The sequence below is a fragment of the Acomys minous genome (genome assembly GCF_964271855.1).
Source record: "Acomys minous genome assembly, chromosome: 5".
Classification (NCBI taxonomy): Eukaryota; Metazoa; Chordata; class Mammalia; order Rodentia; family Muridae; genus Acomys; species Acomys minous.
The window spans coordinates 99,819,037-99,835,628 of NC_140494.1; the positions used below are offsets into that span (position 1 = coordinate 99,819,037).

Here is a 16,592-nt window from a genome sequence, read left to right on the forward strand (position 1 = left end):
GGGAGGGGAATAAGGGGAAAATGGGAGGGAGGGAAGAATGGGAGGATACAAGAGATGAGATAACCATTGAAATGTAACAAGAATAAATTAATTTAAAAAATTTCTGAAAAAATGTCTTAGCTTTAAATATCCTAGATAGACTGCAATTCTGCTACAGCAACATAAGATCAGTATAAACTCCTTTCTCAGTTATTATGAGCAGAAATCTGAACAACATACAAAGTAAGCCAACCACAAGGTCATGGAAGTAAATGAAGGTAAAATTCAAGTTTACACCAAATGGACTACAAACATAACTGTAGGATTAATGGAAAGTGCCAACATTCATCTGCCAGGCTTACCCTGATACTAAAAACAAACTTGTAATGTGTGCATACATATATACATATGTGGGGTAAATGTTAATAAGTCTTAAAAGAAAAAATGAGAAAGAAGTACAAAAGAAAGTAAAAATTAGTGTTAAGAATGGAAGTGGACTTCTTCCCCCGTAAAGGGCCCACCAGTTAGTTTTCCACTGACAAAAGGTCGGTCCTAAAAACATACATACAACTAGCATTATATGAATTCAAAAGGTTATATTTAGAGATATATATGCATATACAAATATATATAGGGATATATGCATGCATGTGTGCAATACAATTAGTGGGAAAAAAAGAGGCCATGAATTGGAAGAAGAGCAGGGAGAGAAGGTGTATATATAAGGCTTTGGCAGGAGGAAAAGGGAGGAAGAAATGTTAAAGCTGTATTATGATCTCAAAATTTAAAAAGTATACAAATATAGGCTTCAATCAAACAAATATCTACTCAGTACCAAGTATGCCTCTATGCCTTTTAAAATCGTATAAAAATAAATGCAACTTCGATCAAGTAATAGAGATAAGTGTGTGAAGAGAGATTATGACATGCAGCTTATTCCCCTGGAGTGTGCATGCCTTGTGTCAACGCCTTTCTCAACGCCACCTTTACCTCCTTGTTTCTCAAGGAATATATCAAAGGATTAAGGGAAGGAGTAACAATATTATTTAACACTTGGACCACTGAATCCAGCCAAGGACTGGAGGCAGGTCTGAGGTAAATGAGGACCACTGGGCCGTAGAAGAGCAGGATGGACGTCAGGTGGGCACTGCAGGTGGAGAAGGCTCTGCGCCTGCCTTCAGAAGAACGGATTTTCAATATGGCGATGACTATGCGGGAGTACGAAATGAGGATAAGGAGGAAGCACACCAGGGCAACAAGACCTACATTGATGAAACTCACAGCCTGTGCCAGAGAGGTGTCCGCACAAGCCAGGGGCAGCACCACAGGGATGTCACAGAAGAAGTTGTCCACTTCATTGGGGCCACAGTAGGGTAACTTGAAGATGAGGAATGTGAGGACAGATGCATGCAGACAGCTCCCCATCCAGGTGGCCACAGTCATGGACCCACACACCCATGAACTCATGATGACTGTGTACCTCAGAGGGTGACAGATGGCTGCAAAGCGGTCATAGGCCATCACAGTGTATAGGAAGCATTCAGCGCAGCCCAGGAAATGGTAAAAGAAGAGTTGGGAGGCACAGCCCTGGTAAGAGATGGTGTGGCTGTGTCCAGTGAGGTAGAGCATCATCTTTGGAGAACTCACAGAAGGGAAAAATATGTCAAGCACTGACAGGTTTCCCAGGAAGAAATACATGGGTGTGTGAAGGTTGGAGGAGGTGAGGATGGCCAGGAGAATGAGTAGGTTTCCTGGAAGAGTGAGCAAGTAGAAGATCAGAAAAAGGACAAAGAGCATCCTTTCCAGCCCGGCTGTATTTGGGATTCCCATCAGAATGAATTCAGTTACCAAAGTGCAGTTCTTCATTTTCAAGTTTACTTACTCCTGTAAGATGAAAGGATGGGCCCAGTTAGCTGAACTTCCCAAAAAGACGAAAGCCTTTATGGACCCACTGGAAATGTATTTATTAGAAAGACTTCCTAAATGAGGATTCATCTAATACTGTTACCAATTAATATTTGATATTGAATCATCTGTTTATTTATTTTTCTCAATGTTCCCTAAAACTTAAAGAGGTGAAAAATTGAGAATTTATCATCAGATAATTTAGAACAATGGTTTTCAACCTTCCTCATGCAACAACCTTTAATTTTCATTGCCATTTAATTCCTGTAATTTTGCTACTGTTATGATGCAGAGGATATCTGATAGGCAACCCCTGTGAAAGGGTTGTTTGAACTCCAAAAGAGTTATGGCCCACAGGTTGAAAGCCACTGGTATAGATTAATACTCACAGTTATGTCGATCTGAGTTGAAATATCACATCAACTCCTCACTCTGGGTCCAGACAGTTTTGTCAAATATCTCTATTTTTTTCTGTAAAAGGAACTAGTAAACCTATGTTTTTAATCAGGCATAATCTTCTAATGTTCATAAAATGTCTATGCATCTCTATCCCTACACACACTATTTAAAAAATAGTAATTCGAAGTTCTAATATTCCAAATAATAGGCCTTCATCCTAAACCATGAACACACAGTGACTAGGCTCTACTGAAGTGATCTATTAAGGTGAGTGATTCATAAACCCTCTTTCTTTTCTTCAAAGTCAGCACAACTGAAAACTGAAATCTACCTGGTGGGCACAAAAGAAAACAAAAGACCACGCATAATACTCAATACAGGGAAAAGCCATTTGTATTTGCCAGTGTTATGTGCTGCTTCAGTAGAGAGTTTATGCTCTCACAAGCCATGGTCCAAGCTATGATTCTGCACTAACCACATGAGTGTTTGTAAGATGCATGATCATTACTCAGATCATAAGTCCATAAGGTGGCATGAATATACAAACTCAAGCACAGCTCAGGAAGCACAGGCTCTTACTCCTCCAAGAAGACATCAGAAGAGAGGATGCTAAGAGAAGAAAGCATTTCAGACAGTAGGCACTTACACACTGAAGACTGTGGTAGAATGGGGCTAAAACACATGCCCACATCCATTGTCTGTTACTGGAAGAGATGAGCCAGACCAGCCTGGCTGTGAAGACAGAAGAGGGTGGGGAACTTCTCAGACTAAGACCTAGATGATGAGTCCTCGAATCTGACCCAGCAGGACTCATACTCTGAGTGAAAGAGTAGCAACTAGCCAGCCACTAAGGAGTAATAAATGGTGGTAGTCTCCTTTGGGATCAATTAGCTGTGAAGATCTCCACTTTCGTTCTCTCCTCATTCTCATCTCCGATTTTCCTCTTATACTCCCTGGAGTAACGGGGTGTACTCACCTGGCAGTTTTAAAGCCAGTCAACTTTGTAAAGCTCCTTTATTGTGAAGCCCAAGTTTTCCCTGGAGGAATGTCATCCCTTGGGCTCCAATGCTTGCAATTATTCAGCTCTTTGGAATTCCCCACTGAAGGAAAAGTGAAGATTATAAAACTATTTAGAATGGTGAGAAAGACCTAACATCGTAGTGATTTCAGGAGGAAAAAGGAAAAAAAAAAAAAGAAGAACACAACCTACTGTTTGGTTTTAGTAACAAATATCCCCATGGACTCAGGGTCCCCAATATGTGCTGTTTTGTGGGAAGGTCATAGATTCTTTAGAAGTTATAGACTATTTAGAGAGAGTACTACACTGAGAGAAGACTTTGAAATTTCATAGCCCCAATCTACTTCCTGTTCTCTCTCTCTCTCTCTCTCTCTCTCTCTCTCTCTCTCTCTCTCTCTCTCTCTCTCTCTCTCCTGATTTCTGTGTGGGAATGAAATATGATCAGACTGCTTCCTGCTCTTTCTAGGATGCATCCCCAGCTATCATGGACTCTAAGCTTAAATAAGCATTTTTTTCCTTCCCTAATTACTTTTTAATCAGGGCTTTTTATCATCATATCAGAAAAAGTGACTACTACACTTTATTCTACAAAAATTATTATTTCTTTAAATGCTTGAATTCATATCTCATTTCTTACTTTAAAACCCTTTTTATTTGCCCTGAAAACAAGTAATACTTATCTAGCTTATTTTAATCATTTTAGTGAACATTATGGCTACTTTGATCACACTATGTAGTAGTGGCTCAATTATTATGAGGGTAACTAGATGCCTTCTGATTTGATATTAGCCCAGCATTACAAGAAGGAATTCATACCTTAAATTTAGTTGAAAATTCCTAATTTAAGAGCACTTAATCCTTCATTGGGAACCCATTGTTGCTGTTTGCTAATGTGGTCAAACTGCCTTCTAAATATTTATGTTGATGTCCATAGATTTCTGCTATTTTCATCCTTGGTCATAGAACCTTCTTTTCGCAATGGGCAGTGGTTAATGCAAAGGTGCATAGCTGGTCAAAGCACTGAAAACAATTGATTGTGAATGTTCAAACAAAGAAGGAGCATCCATATCACCACCCCCCTCAACTCCTAAAGTTTAGGGAACATCATGGAAGAAGAGGCAGAACAAATGTAATAGCCAGTGGATGTCAAAGCATACTGTCTTCTGGAAAGCATATGGATGTAGGAAACACAGGTCACAGCAGTTTGATTACGTGCATAAGACCTACACAGGGTCGAACCACTTAAAACTCTAGCGTGGGTAGGAAAGGAGCTCTCAAGACTCCATAAGTAGCTAAAAGGCTGTTAGCAATTGAGAACTGCTACATAAGGAGATATATGATTCAAATATCATTTTCAGTATATGCAAATGGTGTATCTGGAAGGACATATAGATGGTTCTCATATATATGTGTCTTATTCTAGGTGTGTCTGTGGTAAATCATAATAGTCCAACTAGATGACCTTAATCATGATATTGCTTAATTAAAATTTTAAATTATAACTTCAGAAATATTATAAAAATTAATAGTGAATTTTGTTCAAGTTTTACTGTCTATTGTTTACAGTTCTATTACATTTAGAAATAATGAGTGGATGTAAATAAGAACTTCTGTCTCTATAACATTGTTTACTCTGAAATTTTTTAACTTATTTTTTTATTATATATTCACTTTACCTCTGGATCATAGCGCCCTCCTTTCTCTCTTCCCAGTCCCTCCCTCCCACCCTCTTCTGCTATGCCTCCTCCCTTTCTCCTCAGAAACGAGGAGCCCTCTCCCAACCCACTCTAGTACATTAAGTCACATCAAGACTGAGCTCATCCTCATCCACTGAGGCCAGGAAAAGCAGCCCTGTTAGGGGGAAGTGATCAAAAGCAGGCAAGAGTCCATGTCATAGACAGCACCCACTCAGCTTACAAAAGGTACACACATCAAGATCAAACTGTCGATCAGTTATATATATGTAGGGGTCTAGGTCCAGCCCATGCATGCTCTTTGTTAATGCTTCCATCTTTGTAAGCCCCCATGGTGCTAGGTTAGTTGAATCTGTTGGTTTTCTTGTAGTGTTCTTGTCCTTCTATCCTGGCCCCACTACTCTTCCACAGGACTCCCTAATGGTTGGCTCTGAGTCTCAACAATTGATTAGATCAGCTGCTGAATGTGATCTCTCAAAGAACAGTTATGCTAGGCTCCTGTCTGTAAACATGGCAGAGTATCATTAACAGTGTCAGGGGTTGGGTCTCTCCCATGGAGTGGGTCTTAGATTGGGCCAGGTATCCGCTGGGCATTTCCTCAGTCTCTATCTTTATCTCTGCACATTTTGTGGGCCTACTCTGTGATTTTTTTTAAAAAAGTTTATTCTCCAAGATTTCAGGCCTAGAGTAATAATTACCTCCTTTCATGACACATAAGGAAAAAACCCCAGCAGAAACTGTCATTGGCAGCCAAAGGACAAAAATTATTCAAGTAAATATTTTGTAAGGCGATAAATACAGCAAAGGAATTTGCCTGCAAAGTGTTGTCAGAGAAAAAAAGTCCAGCATGAGATAACGTTTTCTCAGGGCACTGAGACTGGATTTCAGTGATCTTTCAGAACACGGTAATGTACCGCTCCACACCTGGGGTTCTCAACTGACCCTCTGTAGAGACTTCCCCAGGCACACGCTGGACTTGGAGTTGAATCAGTCGCTGTATACTGTTCTGAAATCCATGAGCTATTTATAACTGTGTGTGAAACCATAAAGCGCAACATCTCACGCTACCACATTCCTGATTAACTGCTCTGTAAGTTTTTATATGGTTGTTATATTTGGGGTTTTTTTTCTTTTCACAAGTGCTGTAATTTTTTAAAATCACCTCTGAATGGTTAAAATACTGTGGCATGGATTCAAATATTTCAAGAAAAGACAGGAGACAAACAAAGATGCCAAGGCTCCTCAACCAATAAGCTTCTTTTACTTTCATAAATTCCAGGAAAAAATTGAAGGTCTTTATATAACCATAGGATTTGCTAACGTCTTCAGTTAAAGATGAAATAATATTTAATTTGCTGGAAAACAATGTACCGGACAAAGAATTAAAGGGAATGGCATAGGATGGAAAATTGATCATTATTCATGAATTTTCCAGTAACAAGAACATAAAACAGACAGAGAGTGGCAGAACCACATTGTTATGTTGCCCTTGCACGTGGTCCCACTGTTGCTGTTTTGCATGAGTGCGTTGGCCCACCTGAGGTCCTGAGATGGACTTTGGGAGAATGGAGCCCTATCTACTTTCTCAGGGTCTGGATTAACACCAACATTTCCTACCTGAATGTTAGATTTTGAGGGGGGGGCTAGTCCACCAGGATCTTCTATCACTTCCTCTTGCCACCCAGGAGTGCCTGAGAACTTTATTATACAAATTTTAACTTTGTAACACCAATCAGTTCACAGCAAGCAGACTTTACTCAATAAAACACCATCCTGTCAGACAACAGAGAACATTCTTGACAACATTTGAATTTGTTGTATCTTATACACGGATTCTTTTTTGTTCTAAATTTGGTGGTTCTCATCATGATTGACAGGATAAAGACATATTTACTAACTTCAATTCTAGTTTCAAATTCTATAACTTATTAATGGCTATGAGCTTAACTGAGTGGCCAAAGTGGCAGTAGAACACAAAAAGATAATGTAGGAAAGGAGTGATAAGAGACAACAAGGGGAGTATAAAATAACTCAATAGCTTCTAGAAAGGTTCAGTTTCATGAAAACCAATTTAAACTGACACACTTTGCAGAGCAGAGAGATTTATTGCTTTGGCAAAACACAATTAAAAACACTGGATTAATCTGAAAATTCTTCTCTACAGGATAAAGCCCACAGGTCAGCCTCCAAGTAATCCCTGCGTTGTGAGGACTCCCCAAAACTGGGGAACAGAAGCTTTTGGCAATAGTACTGATGAAGAGGAAACCCGAAACAACATTGAATTTATTTTGGAAATTATTGCTTCTATTTCTTATAACCCAAAGGTTGCATCGCTTGACTTAGCACCTTCCTCAGGGCTGATTTCACTTCCTTGTTTCTCAAAGAATAAATCAGTGGATTCAAGGAAGGGGTGACAACATTGTTAAACACCTGGACAACAGAGTCCAGCCAGGGACTAGAAGCAGGCCTGAGATAGACAAGAATCACAGGACCATAGAACAACAGAATGGATGTAAAGTGGGCACTGCAGGTGGAGAAGGCTCTGCGCCTGCCTTCTGAGGAACGGATTTTCAGAATGGAGATAACAATACGAGTGTAAGAAGTGAGAACAAGGAGAAAGCATGTGAGTGCAACAACACCAACATTGGTAAAACTCACAGTCTGTGCTACGGATGTGTCAGCACATGCCAGGGACAACACCACAGGAATGTCACAGAAGAAACTGTCAACTTCATTGGGGCCACAGTAGGGTAACTTGAAGATAAGAAACGTGAGGATGCTCCCATGTACAAAGCCCCCCAGCCAAGTGCCCACTGTGAGGCAGGTACACACCCTGTGGTTCATGATGATAGTGTATCTCATAGGGTGGCAAATGGCCACAAAGCGGTCATAGGCCATCACTGTATACAGGAAACACTCAGTACACCCCAGGGTGTGATAGAAGAAAATCTGTGAGGCACATCCCCAGTATGAGATGGTTCGGCTCTGCCCTACTAGGTAGTCCATCATCTTAGGAGAGTTCACAGAAGGGAAGAATATATCAAACACTGCCAGGTTCCCAAGAAAGAAATACATGGGAGTGTGGAGGTTGGGGGAAGCCAGAATGGTGAGGAAGATGAGCAGGTTCCCCAGCAAAGAGAAAACATAGAAGAACAGGAACAGGATGAAGAGCATGTTCTCTAGTCCTTCGCTGTTAGAGATTCCCAGTAGGATGAACTCTGTCACAGAGGAGGAGTTCCTCATGCTCATGGCACAGGAAGCCCTGGAGAAGTAAAGCAGTGGTGTCCATGAGTAACTGAGAACAGCTTCCTGACCAAGGGATCCTATCTAAGGCAATGGTTACAACAAAGCCAGTGAGGGAAAGGGACCAGTAATAAATCTGCCCATGACATTTGGTCTCCGTTTCTTTTAACATTACATGGTAGAAGAGGATATAACTGCTTTACTTTTTTCACACCTGGCTTATATTAACATCATCATACTAATACTGCTAATAATAATAAAATAATAATAATTAATAATTAATAATAATAATAAACTGGCACATTTCAGAGTACTAATTTTTCTTATGAAAACTGCATTACCATATGTTGACCGCCCCATAGATGGACAAACTGTGCTTGAATTATACATAAGCCAATTGTCCCAATATATGCATGTAAACACGTGATGATGAAAAGAAAATTAGAACTATTTTTTTAATGTTTCCCTCCAACAATACGCTTTCCATTCTTTGTCACTTATACTTAAAAAAATAGTCTGTGGCTTATACTGAGAATCTTCTCGCACCCAGGCAGAACATGGACCGTGTCTCTAGAAGTAGAAGCTGTGTGATGATAGAAATAATTTGTGCATTCTCATGTTCTATCACCTTGGTTAAGTTTTAGTTCTATACTAAAAATCTCACAAATGTGAATTCCAATATCTTAGCAGCATTCATTAGGATCCTAATCAATAATTAATAATCCTAAGAATTTCTTCTTCTGTTTGCATTGCGTTCGTATATGTGGGTTGGCAGTTATTAATCTTGCTCTACTGTAACTAATATTTGTTCATGGAAATAGTCTGATAAATTCATTCACAGTGCTTAATAGATTGCAGTTCTGCATTATGCTGGTTTTGACCAAGGTGAAGTCCTTGCTATGCTCAGAAAGCATGATTAATGGCAAGAATGAAGAGAAAAGGGTTTTCCAGATGATCATTTCCCTTAGTGTACGAGCCAGGTCCTGTCTGAACATAGTCTTATTCACATTATGTAGTTAGGTTAAAATCCCAGCAAACACATAAACAGGAAATAAAAAGACTCCATTCCCAACTATTGAATCTCAACCTAGCCATCAATACAATTTCAAACATTTTCTAACAGCTTACAGAAATATACAAATAAATGAAAGCTCCATGCCTTCAATACACAGAGAAATATAAAATTGCTTTCTGACCATTACCTGCCTCCACCAATTTGTACCTCTGAGCCCTGAGCAACTTCATGGCTTGAAACCTCACCAACTCTAAGCAAAATGGATAGTTTTCTGTCTCTTGAGGTTTTGTGAGGATTAGGTGAGATAAAACTACAATGCTATGATTTTTGTTAGTTAATAACAAATAAATAATGAAGTTAGTTTAACAAGTTACCCTCTAGCAAATAACACTGAGGTAAGCGTGACTATGCAATAACAATAAAAGCCTTGCAAGTATGTTAAAACCTCACTTAAAACAGCTTGTAAAGAAGCTGTGAGGTATTTTATTATTATTCCATTTATTTATTTAACCGTACAGATTTATGGAACCTGTTATTTAAGGCAAAACAAGATACATTGATCTGGGAAACTTTATTTTTCTCTTTACTCAAAAAGGATAAAGGAACATTTAGTAGGTTAGAGTGCTCAGCTGCTCTCTTACTCATAGACTTCCTGTGTATAATTCAGTAACTAGATCCACACTGCAGGACAGCACAGTTGTTTGGCCCTCACCTGCCCCAGGCAAAGGATAAAGTTCACAGCTGTCTGAGACACATGTTCAGAAACCTTCTCCCTAGCTTTTTACAGTCAGATCTCAATACCGTATTTCATGTATGAGTGTCCTAAGAAAGAATCTGATATCAAGAAAACTATCTGGAACTCTGTCTCACTTTACCATGGGGACTTCAAATTCCCACTGTAGATCTCAAGTTAAAACCCACATGGTCACCTCTCAGACAGGCAGATGAGGTAATGACTCTTCTGAGAAGAGTATAAAGTTGACCTTTGTTTCAACAAAGAGAAAATTCCAAAATTTTACACTAACTTTTGTGAATATCCAAGTTTCACATTCACTTATCTTTAGGAATCAGTGATGAAGTATCATGTGACCAAATAAATATATGTTCATTAAAGGAAATACTCACAGATAAGGTGAGGAAAGGTAGCAATATGGATAGTAAAATACATGGATAAATTCTAGTATCTATGATAAGTGACAGGAAGGAGCCTATCTCCGTGGTGTTACCTATTTTCCCTTAAGCCATTCTGACAAACACACATGCACACACACAGACACACACACACACATGCGCACACCCAGGCACACTCATGAGCATGCACACAACTCATGAGCATGCACACAACTTCTTCCATTGTTTTCTCACAGTTGCTTTAACAATGGATCAATGAACTCAAACATTTCCAATGTGCGCCAGCTTTAGCACTATGGAGTTGAAGTCGGAAGATTCCGTGACTTCAGAAGCAACCTCAGTGACATAAACTTCCCATTAAAACAAGAAACTTTGTCTTTAGTGCTATGGTTCTATTATTCTCCCCCTCCTGTTTTAGAAAATGATCTGATCAACACACAAGAGGAAGAGCAGAAGAGAGAAATGCATGCTTAAGAGTAAACAGAAGCAGCCAGAGCTTTATACACATACCAGCAGCCGGGAAACACATCTAATGTGTGCAGACAGATGTTTTTAATGTTCCTAGTCAAAAAGAATGTGTTTCTAAAAAAAATAATCTATTGCGCAGAGGTGTCCTGGCATAGAGACAAGATGTTTCACCTTCTCCTCTTGAAACTATAATGTAGACTTGACACCCAAGGTCTGCTGTTGATCTGATCTTGAAACAATGAATTTATAATGTTTTTAAACCAGAAAGTGTTCATGGAACTGGCATCTTTTGGGGACAGTATCCCCAGTGACCTAATTATCAGACCCAAGATGATTGAATAAGCAAAGGGAATAATTAAAGGCTTTCATTTCTTTCCTTATACCCTTCCTGCCTTCCTAGTCCCTCCCTCATTACTATACTCACTATGGAAGTAACATGACAATTTGTAACATATTCAGTAAATATATAAAACTCAAGAAAAAAACTGCATTTTCTCTTCCTTATCAATTTTGAGGCTCTGAGGTCATTTGCTCAATCATCCTATCTCAGTCCTGATCTACTTTTAAGAAGAGACTTGATACCCTATGAGCATATACAGGGGGAGGAGGTCCCCCTCAGTCACAGTCATAGGGGAGGGAAGTAAGGGGAAAATGGGAGGGAGGGAGGAATTGGAGGATACAAGGGATGGGCTAACAATTGAGATGTAATATGAACAAATTAATAAAACATATTTAAGAAATAAAATAAAAAATAAAGCACAAAAAGGCCATTATTAGTCACACTTCATACATGAGTAGTTTTTGGTCTTTTGCTTAACCCAGTCTTAATTCATATTTTCCTAAGTATTTTCAAAATCCTTCCAGTGCTATAACTTATTTTTAGCAGTTATACTTGATCTACACAGCACACTCCACTCAACTGTCTTCATCTCTGGATACTTGGGTTTTTGGCTTTTTTGGTTTTTGTTTTTGTTTTTAACATGTTTACCCATGTTTGTCAAAGTAAATAAATGGAAAACAGAAAGATGGGTAGATACACATGCATGCATATGCATATAAAATCTTTTTATTTCTATAAGTTGCATACTTTTAAGACTGTATTAAAGATGAGTTTGCCAAAGTATAAATTCTACACAAATTTGAAGATCTGACTTTGTTAGGACCAGTGCTTATGAGAGAAAATTTGACCAGTACTATATATGAATATATTTTAAAATCTTAAAATCCACCAGTCTTTATGGTCTTTTTGTAGGGTTCCTGGACCCTCTGGGTCCTTCTATCTCCCCATTCTCCCATAACACTCTCATTGTAACTGTGTATATTATCAAAGAGTAACATTCTAAGTAATGCCAACATACAAAATGATAAAACTTGGATGGACCAGAACACTGACATTGTACATCCTGCAATAAGATTCAGAAATGAGACTTAATAGTGTTAAGATGTGAGTTCACCAATGATCTGTGGGTTGAATAAAATCCTAATCAAACTCTAGCAGTTTTATTTTAAAAAATAGCAAACTAGTTCTAAAATTCATATGGAAATATGAAGAATTTTGCATAGGCAAAAAATTTGAAAAAAAAATAATAACGACTTGAGAGCAGTTCACTCATGGAACGGGCCCTGTGAAAGGTGCACAAGACTGTAAGCAAGCTCACCCCGTCTCTATTCTTTGTTACCATTAGTAAAGTCACCTGAACATGAAATAGCCTAGCTTGTGCCTTTTGGCAACACTACAAACAAAACAAAGACTACCAATACAGAATCCTTGGTCATATTTGACATCCTGGCATCTTCATACACAAGTGATACACAGATATCACTAGATTTTAGTGAATCATTCCCCTTGTCTTATTCTTAACAAATATAAAAATACAGCAAATGTTACTGTTGATCTCTTCCTGTGGGGAAAAGGTTCTAACTCTGCATTCACTTGAGTGATCTTACTAATCTATGAACAACAAACAGACTGGTACCAATGAGCACAGTAGGTCAAGAAAGAACAGCCATAATGAGTGTTCAACTTTGAAAATAAGCCACATCATTTTACATATTTACATAATTCTGCACTAGTATGGCCTAAAAGAACCAAAAGGAATGGCTAGCAGCCATAAATGTATATAAAGAAGATGAGTGGAAGTTTAAAACTTAAAATTAATAATCATATAGATTTGAAAAATGTTAAATAGGAGGTAAGTTGCAAATAACGATTAAGTTAGCATTTCAAGAGACTATTGTGATGAGTGTCTAGTTTGGTAAGCAGAAAACAGAGGACTCTTGAATGGCTGAGAAGCACTTAAGGGCATGCTCAATATCCTTAGTCATCAGGGAAATGCAAATCAAAACAATTCGGAGAGTTATACCTATCAGAATAGCTAAGATCAGAAACTCAAGGGACAGCACATGCTGGCAAGGATGTTGAAAAAGTGGAACACTCCTCTTTGCTGGTGGGACTACAAACTTGTACAACCACTTTGGAAATCAATCTGGCACTTTCTCAGAAAATTGGGAGCAGCTCTACCTCAAGACCCAGCTTTACCACTCCTTGGTATTAACCCAAAGATGTTGCACCATGCAATAAGGACATTGGCTCAACTATGTTCATAGAGGCTTTATTTGTAATATCCAGAATCTGGAAACAACCCAGATGTCCCTCAACTGAAGAATGAATAAACAAACTGTGGTACATTTACATAACGGGATACTACTCAGCAATTTAAAAAAATTAATCATGAAATTTGCAGGCTAGAAAAGATCATCCTAGGAAGGCAACCCACACCTAGAAAGATACACATGGTATGTACTCACTTGGAAGTGAATTTCAGCCATATAGTACAGGATAATCATACTACAATGCCCAGACCTGAAGAAGTAACAAGAAGGATCCAAGGGATCCTCCTTAAATCTCAGTAGGAAGGGGAAGTAGAATAGACAGAGGTAGTAACTGAAGAGAGGGAACAATGTAGGACAGGAAACACAGAGAGATATGAGTGGGGAGAGCAGGGTTAGGAGAGCAAAAGGCCTGTAGAGAAAAGAAAAACTGTGTGCAGGGACATCTCTGTGGCAAGCTGGACACCTAAGTCATGATAGGTTCCCAGGGGGATATAAGAGACTTTAGCAGAGACTCTTAGTAGCAAGGGTCATAGAGACTGAAGAGAACACCTCTAACTAGATAAGTCTCCTAGTAGAGGGAGGGGAACACCAACCCACCCAAAAAATTTTTAACCCAAAATTCACCCAGCCTACAAGATGTGCAGATAAATACTAGATATAGCTGAGATATATGGAAGGTCTAACCAATGCCCAGCCCAACCCAAGACTCACCCCATGGGAGAGAACCATGACCTGACATTATTAATGATACTCTGCTATGCTTGCAGGAGGCGAGCAGAGTTGTCCTCTCTGAGAGGCTCCACCCAGTTGTGCCTCAAAACAGACACTGAGACTCACAGCCGAACATTAGGTAAAGCATAAGGAACCTTGCAGAAAAGTGGGGAGAAAGAGACAAGGACCTGAAGGTGACAGGAGCCTCACAAGAAGACCAACAGAGCCAAAACTAACCAGGGCCCCGGATGGGCTTGTGGAGACTGAAGCACCAACCAAGGACCTTGCATGGACTGGACCTAGGCCCCCTACAAAGATGTATCTGAAGGCCATCTCAGGATTCATGTGGGTCCCCTAGTAAGAGGAATGGGAGCTCTTTCTGACATGAACTCTCTTGCCAACTTTCCAATCATTTCCTCCTGGGAGGACTGCCTTGCCAGGCCACAGGGGAAGAGGACATACTCAGCCCTGACAGGATTTGATGGGTGGGGGATTGGAAAGGGATGCCCCTCTTCTGAAAAAATAGGGGAGGGGGATATGGAAAAAGGTGGGAGGGTGAGACTGAGAAGCGAGGAGGAATGAGGCTATAACCAGGAAGTAAAGTGAATAAATAAATAATGAGATAAAAGAGGGGAATGACCAGCAGCCATATATTTATGTAAAGAAAATAGATGGGAGTTTAAATTTTGAAGATCAATAATAACATAGAGTTTGAAAAATATTAAGTAGGAGCTAAACTGCAAATAACTATTAAGTTAGTATTTCAAGAGAGTATCGTGATGGGTGGCTAGTTCAGCAAACAGAAAACTAGTAAATGCAACTCAGAGAGGAAAGTAAGGAAGCACCAGGTGTGACTTTCCAGTGCAATGTAGAGTCTCTCTGAACGCAGGAGATAAGAGGGTTTCATTAGGCCCCGAGGCAGTGGCGCACACCTTTAATCCTAGCACTTGGGAGGCAGAGGCAGGCAGATCACTGTGAGTTCCAGGCCAGCCTGGTCTATAAAGTGAGTCCAGGACAGCCAAGGCTACACAGAGAAACCCTGTCTGGAAAAACCAAAAATATAAATTAGAGAGAGAGAGAGAGAGAGAGAGAGAGAGAGAGAGAGAGAGAGAGATTTGTGTATTCATATCAGACTGAAACACTATCATCAGCATTGGTGTCAAGGAGCAGCCCTGATATTCTGGAACAAGGAAGTCTGTTTTTGTTGAATCTGAAACTTACATCACAAAATTTGCTAAACCGAAATAATCCGTGTTTCATAGTACCTTTTCATGAGAGGGGAGGAGAAAGCGAAAGAAGAAGGGAGGGGAGGGCAAGGGAGGGAGGGGTGGGGAGGGGTTGGGAGAGGAGAGGAGAGGAGAGGAGAGGAGAGGAGAGGAGAGGAAAGGAAAGGAAAGGAAAGGAAAGGAAAGGAAAGGAAAGGAAAGGAAAGGAAAGGAAAGGAAAGGAAAGGAAAGGAGGAAAGGAAAGGAAAGGTTCAGCTCCCTTCCTGCCTGCCTAGGAGGAATAAAGAGAGTGTGTGCTGAAGTGTACCAGAACCTCAGCATGAAGCTGGATTTTTGTTTTTGTTTTTGTTTTCGGTCTTCAAACATAGAACTGGGTTGTGCGGCCGGAAACAATCTCCAGACATTGTGACTAATGTCTTATCTCCTGATACCAGAGAAGTGTCTGTGGCAGAGCCTAACTTTATACACTGCTGCTACGAGTCAGGAGTTTAAGAATGACAGTTGAGTGGAAAGTGGGGTCTGACTTTCACACGTACTCTGGTGCCTCATAGTTGACCACGTCCCCTGAATGGGGAGACCTGGGGACATTCAGAGGAAGGATAGCAGGCTACCAAGAAGAGACTTGATACCCTATGAACATATAAAGGGAGAGGAAGTCCCCCTCAGTCACAGTCATAGGGGAGGGGAGTAAGGAGAAAATGGGAGGGAGAGAGGAATGGGAGGATACAAGGGAGGGGATAACCATTGAGATGTAATATGAATAAATTAATAAAATAAAAAAAGAATGTTCCTTGAAAGATGTTGGCATAATGTTGCGTGCATGAGCATTGTTGGCCACTCGCACACGGCTATCATCATCGTCGTCATCGCCATTGTAGTTGTCCGTCGTCGTCGTCGCCGTCATAATCAACCTCATCAATACTCATCGCTACTAAGTGAGATGCCCTCTCAATTCTCTCCCAGGCTTTTTACCACTTCAACGGGTCAGGCAGCCATTGGAGGATGTAACCAGTTTCTTGTGGCTCAATAGCACCCTCTCCCGGACGCAGCTTATTTCTTCACTCTGATGAGGAAACCAAACTGAAAAACAAAATTTGACAGCCAAGAATAGAAACCATTTTCTCTAACAAAACCAGAAATTAGAAATTCAATAGACATTTTTTTCCGTTTCCAATTCATGAACAGATTCT

General features: G+C 39.9%; 2 protein-coding genes across 2 annotated transcripts; both read right to left on the reverse strand.

Moving 5' to 3' along the window:
- Positions 1-912: 912 nt before the first annotated feature.
- Positions 913-1,845, reverse strand: LOC311598290 (olfactory receptor 10D3-like; the record flags this gene model as incomplete). The annotated part of the gene is made up of 1 exon (XM_084783325.1): positions 913-1,845. The coding sequence occupies one exon, from the start codon at positions 1,843-1,845 to the stop codon at positions 913-915; it is 933 nt and encodes a 310-aa protein (XP_084639451.1).
- Positions 1,846-7,190: 5,345 nt separating this feature from the next.
- On the reverse strand, positions 7,191-9,491 carry LOC311598257 (putative olfactory receptor 10D4). The gene is made up of 2 exons (XM_084783283.1): positions 9,461-9,491; positions 7,191-8,257 (listed from the first exon to the last, which is right to left on the reverse strand). The coding sequence occupies exons 1-2, from the start codon at positions 9,481-9,483 to the stop codon at positions 7,300-7,302; spliced, it is 981 nt and encodes a 326-aa protein (XP_084639409.1). The 5' UTR covers positions 9,484-9,491; the 3' UTR covers positions 7,191-7,299.
- Between the last annotated feature and the right edge of the window lie 7,101 nt (positions 9,492-16,592).

Bases quoted from the DNA above. Each gene is read 5' to 3' on its own strand.
- LOC311598257 (XM_084783283.1), bottom strand. From the start codon at position 9,483: ATGAAGTTGCTCAGGGCTCAGAG. The intron at 8,258-9,460 runs GTACAAATTGGT...TTACTTCTCCAG, and splicing joins AAGTTGCTCAGGGCTCAGAG to GGCTTCCTGTGCCATGAGCA.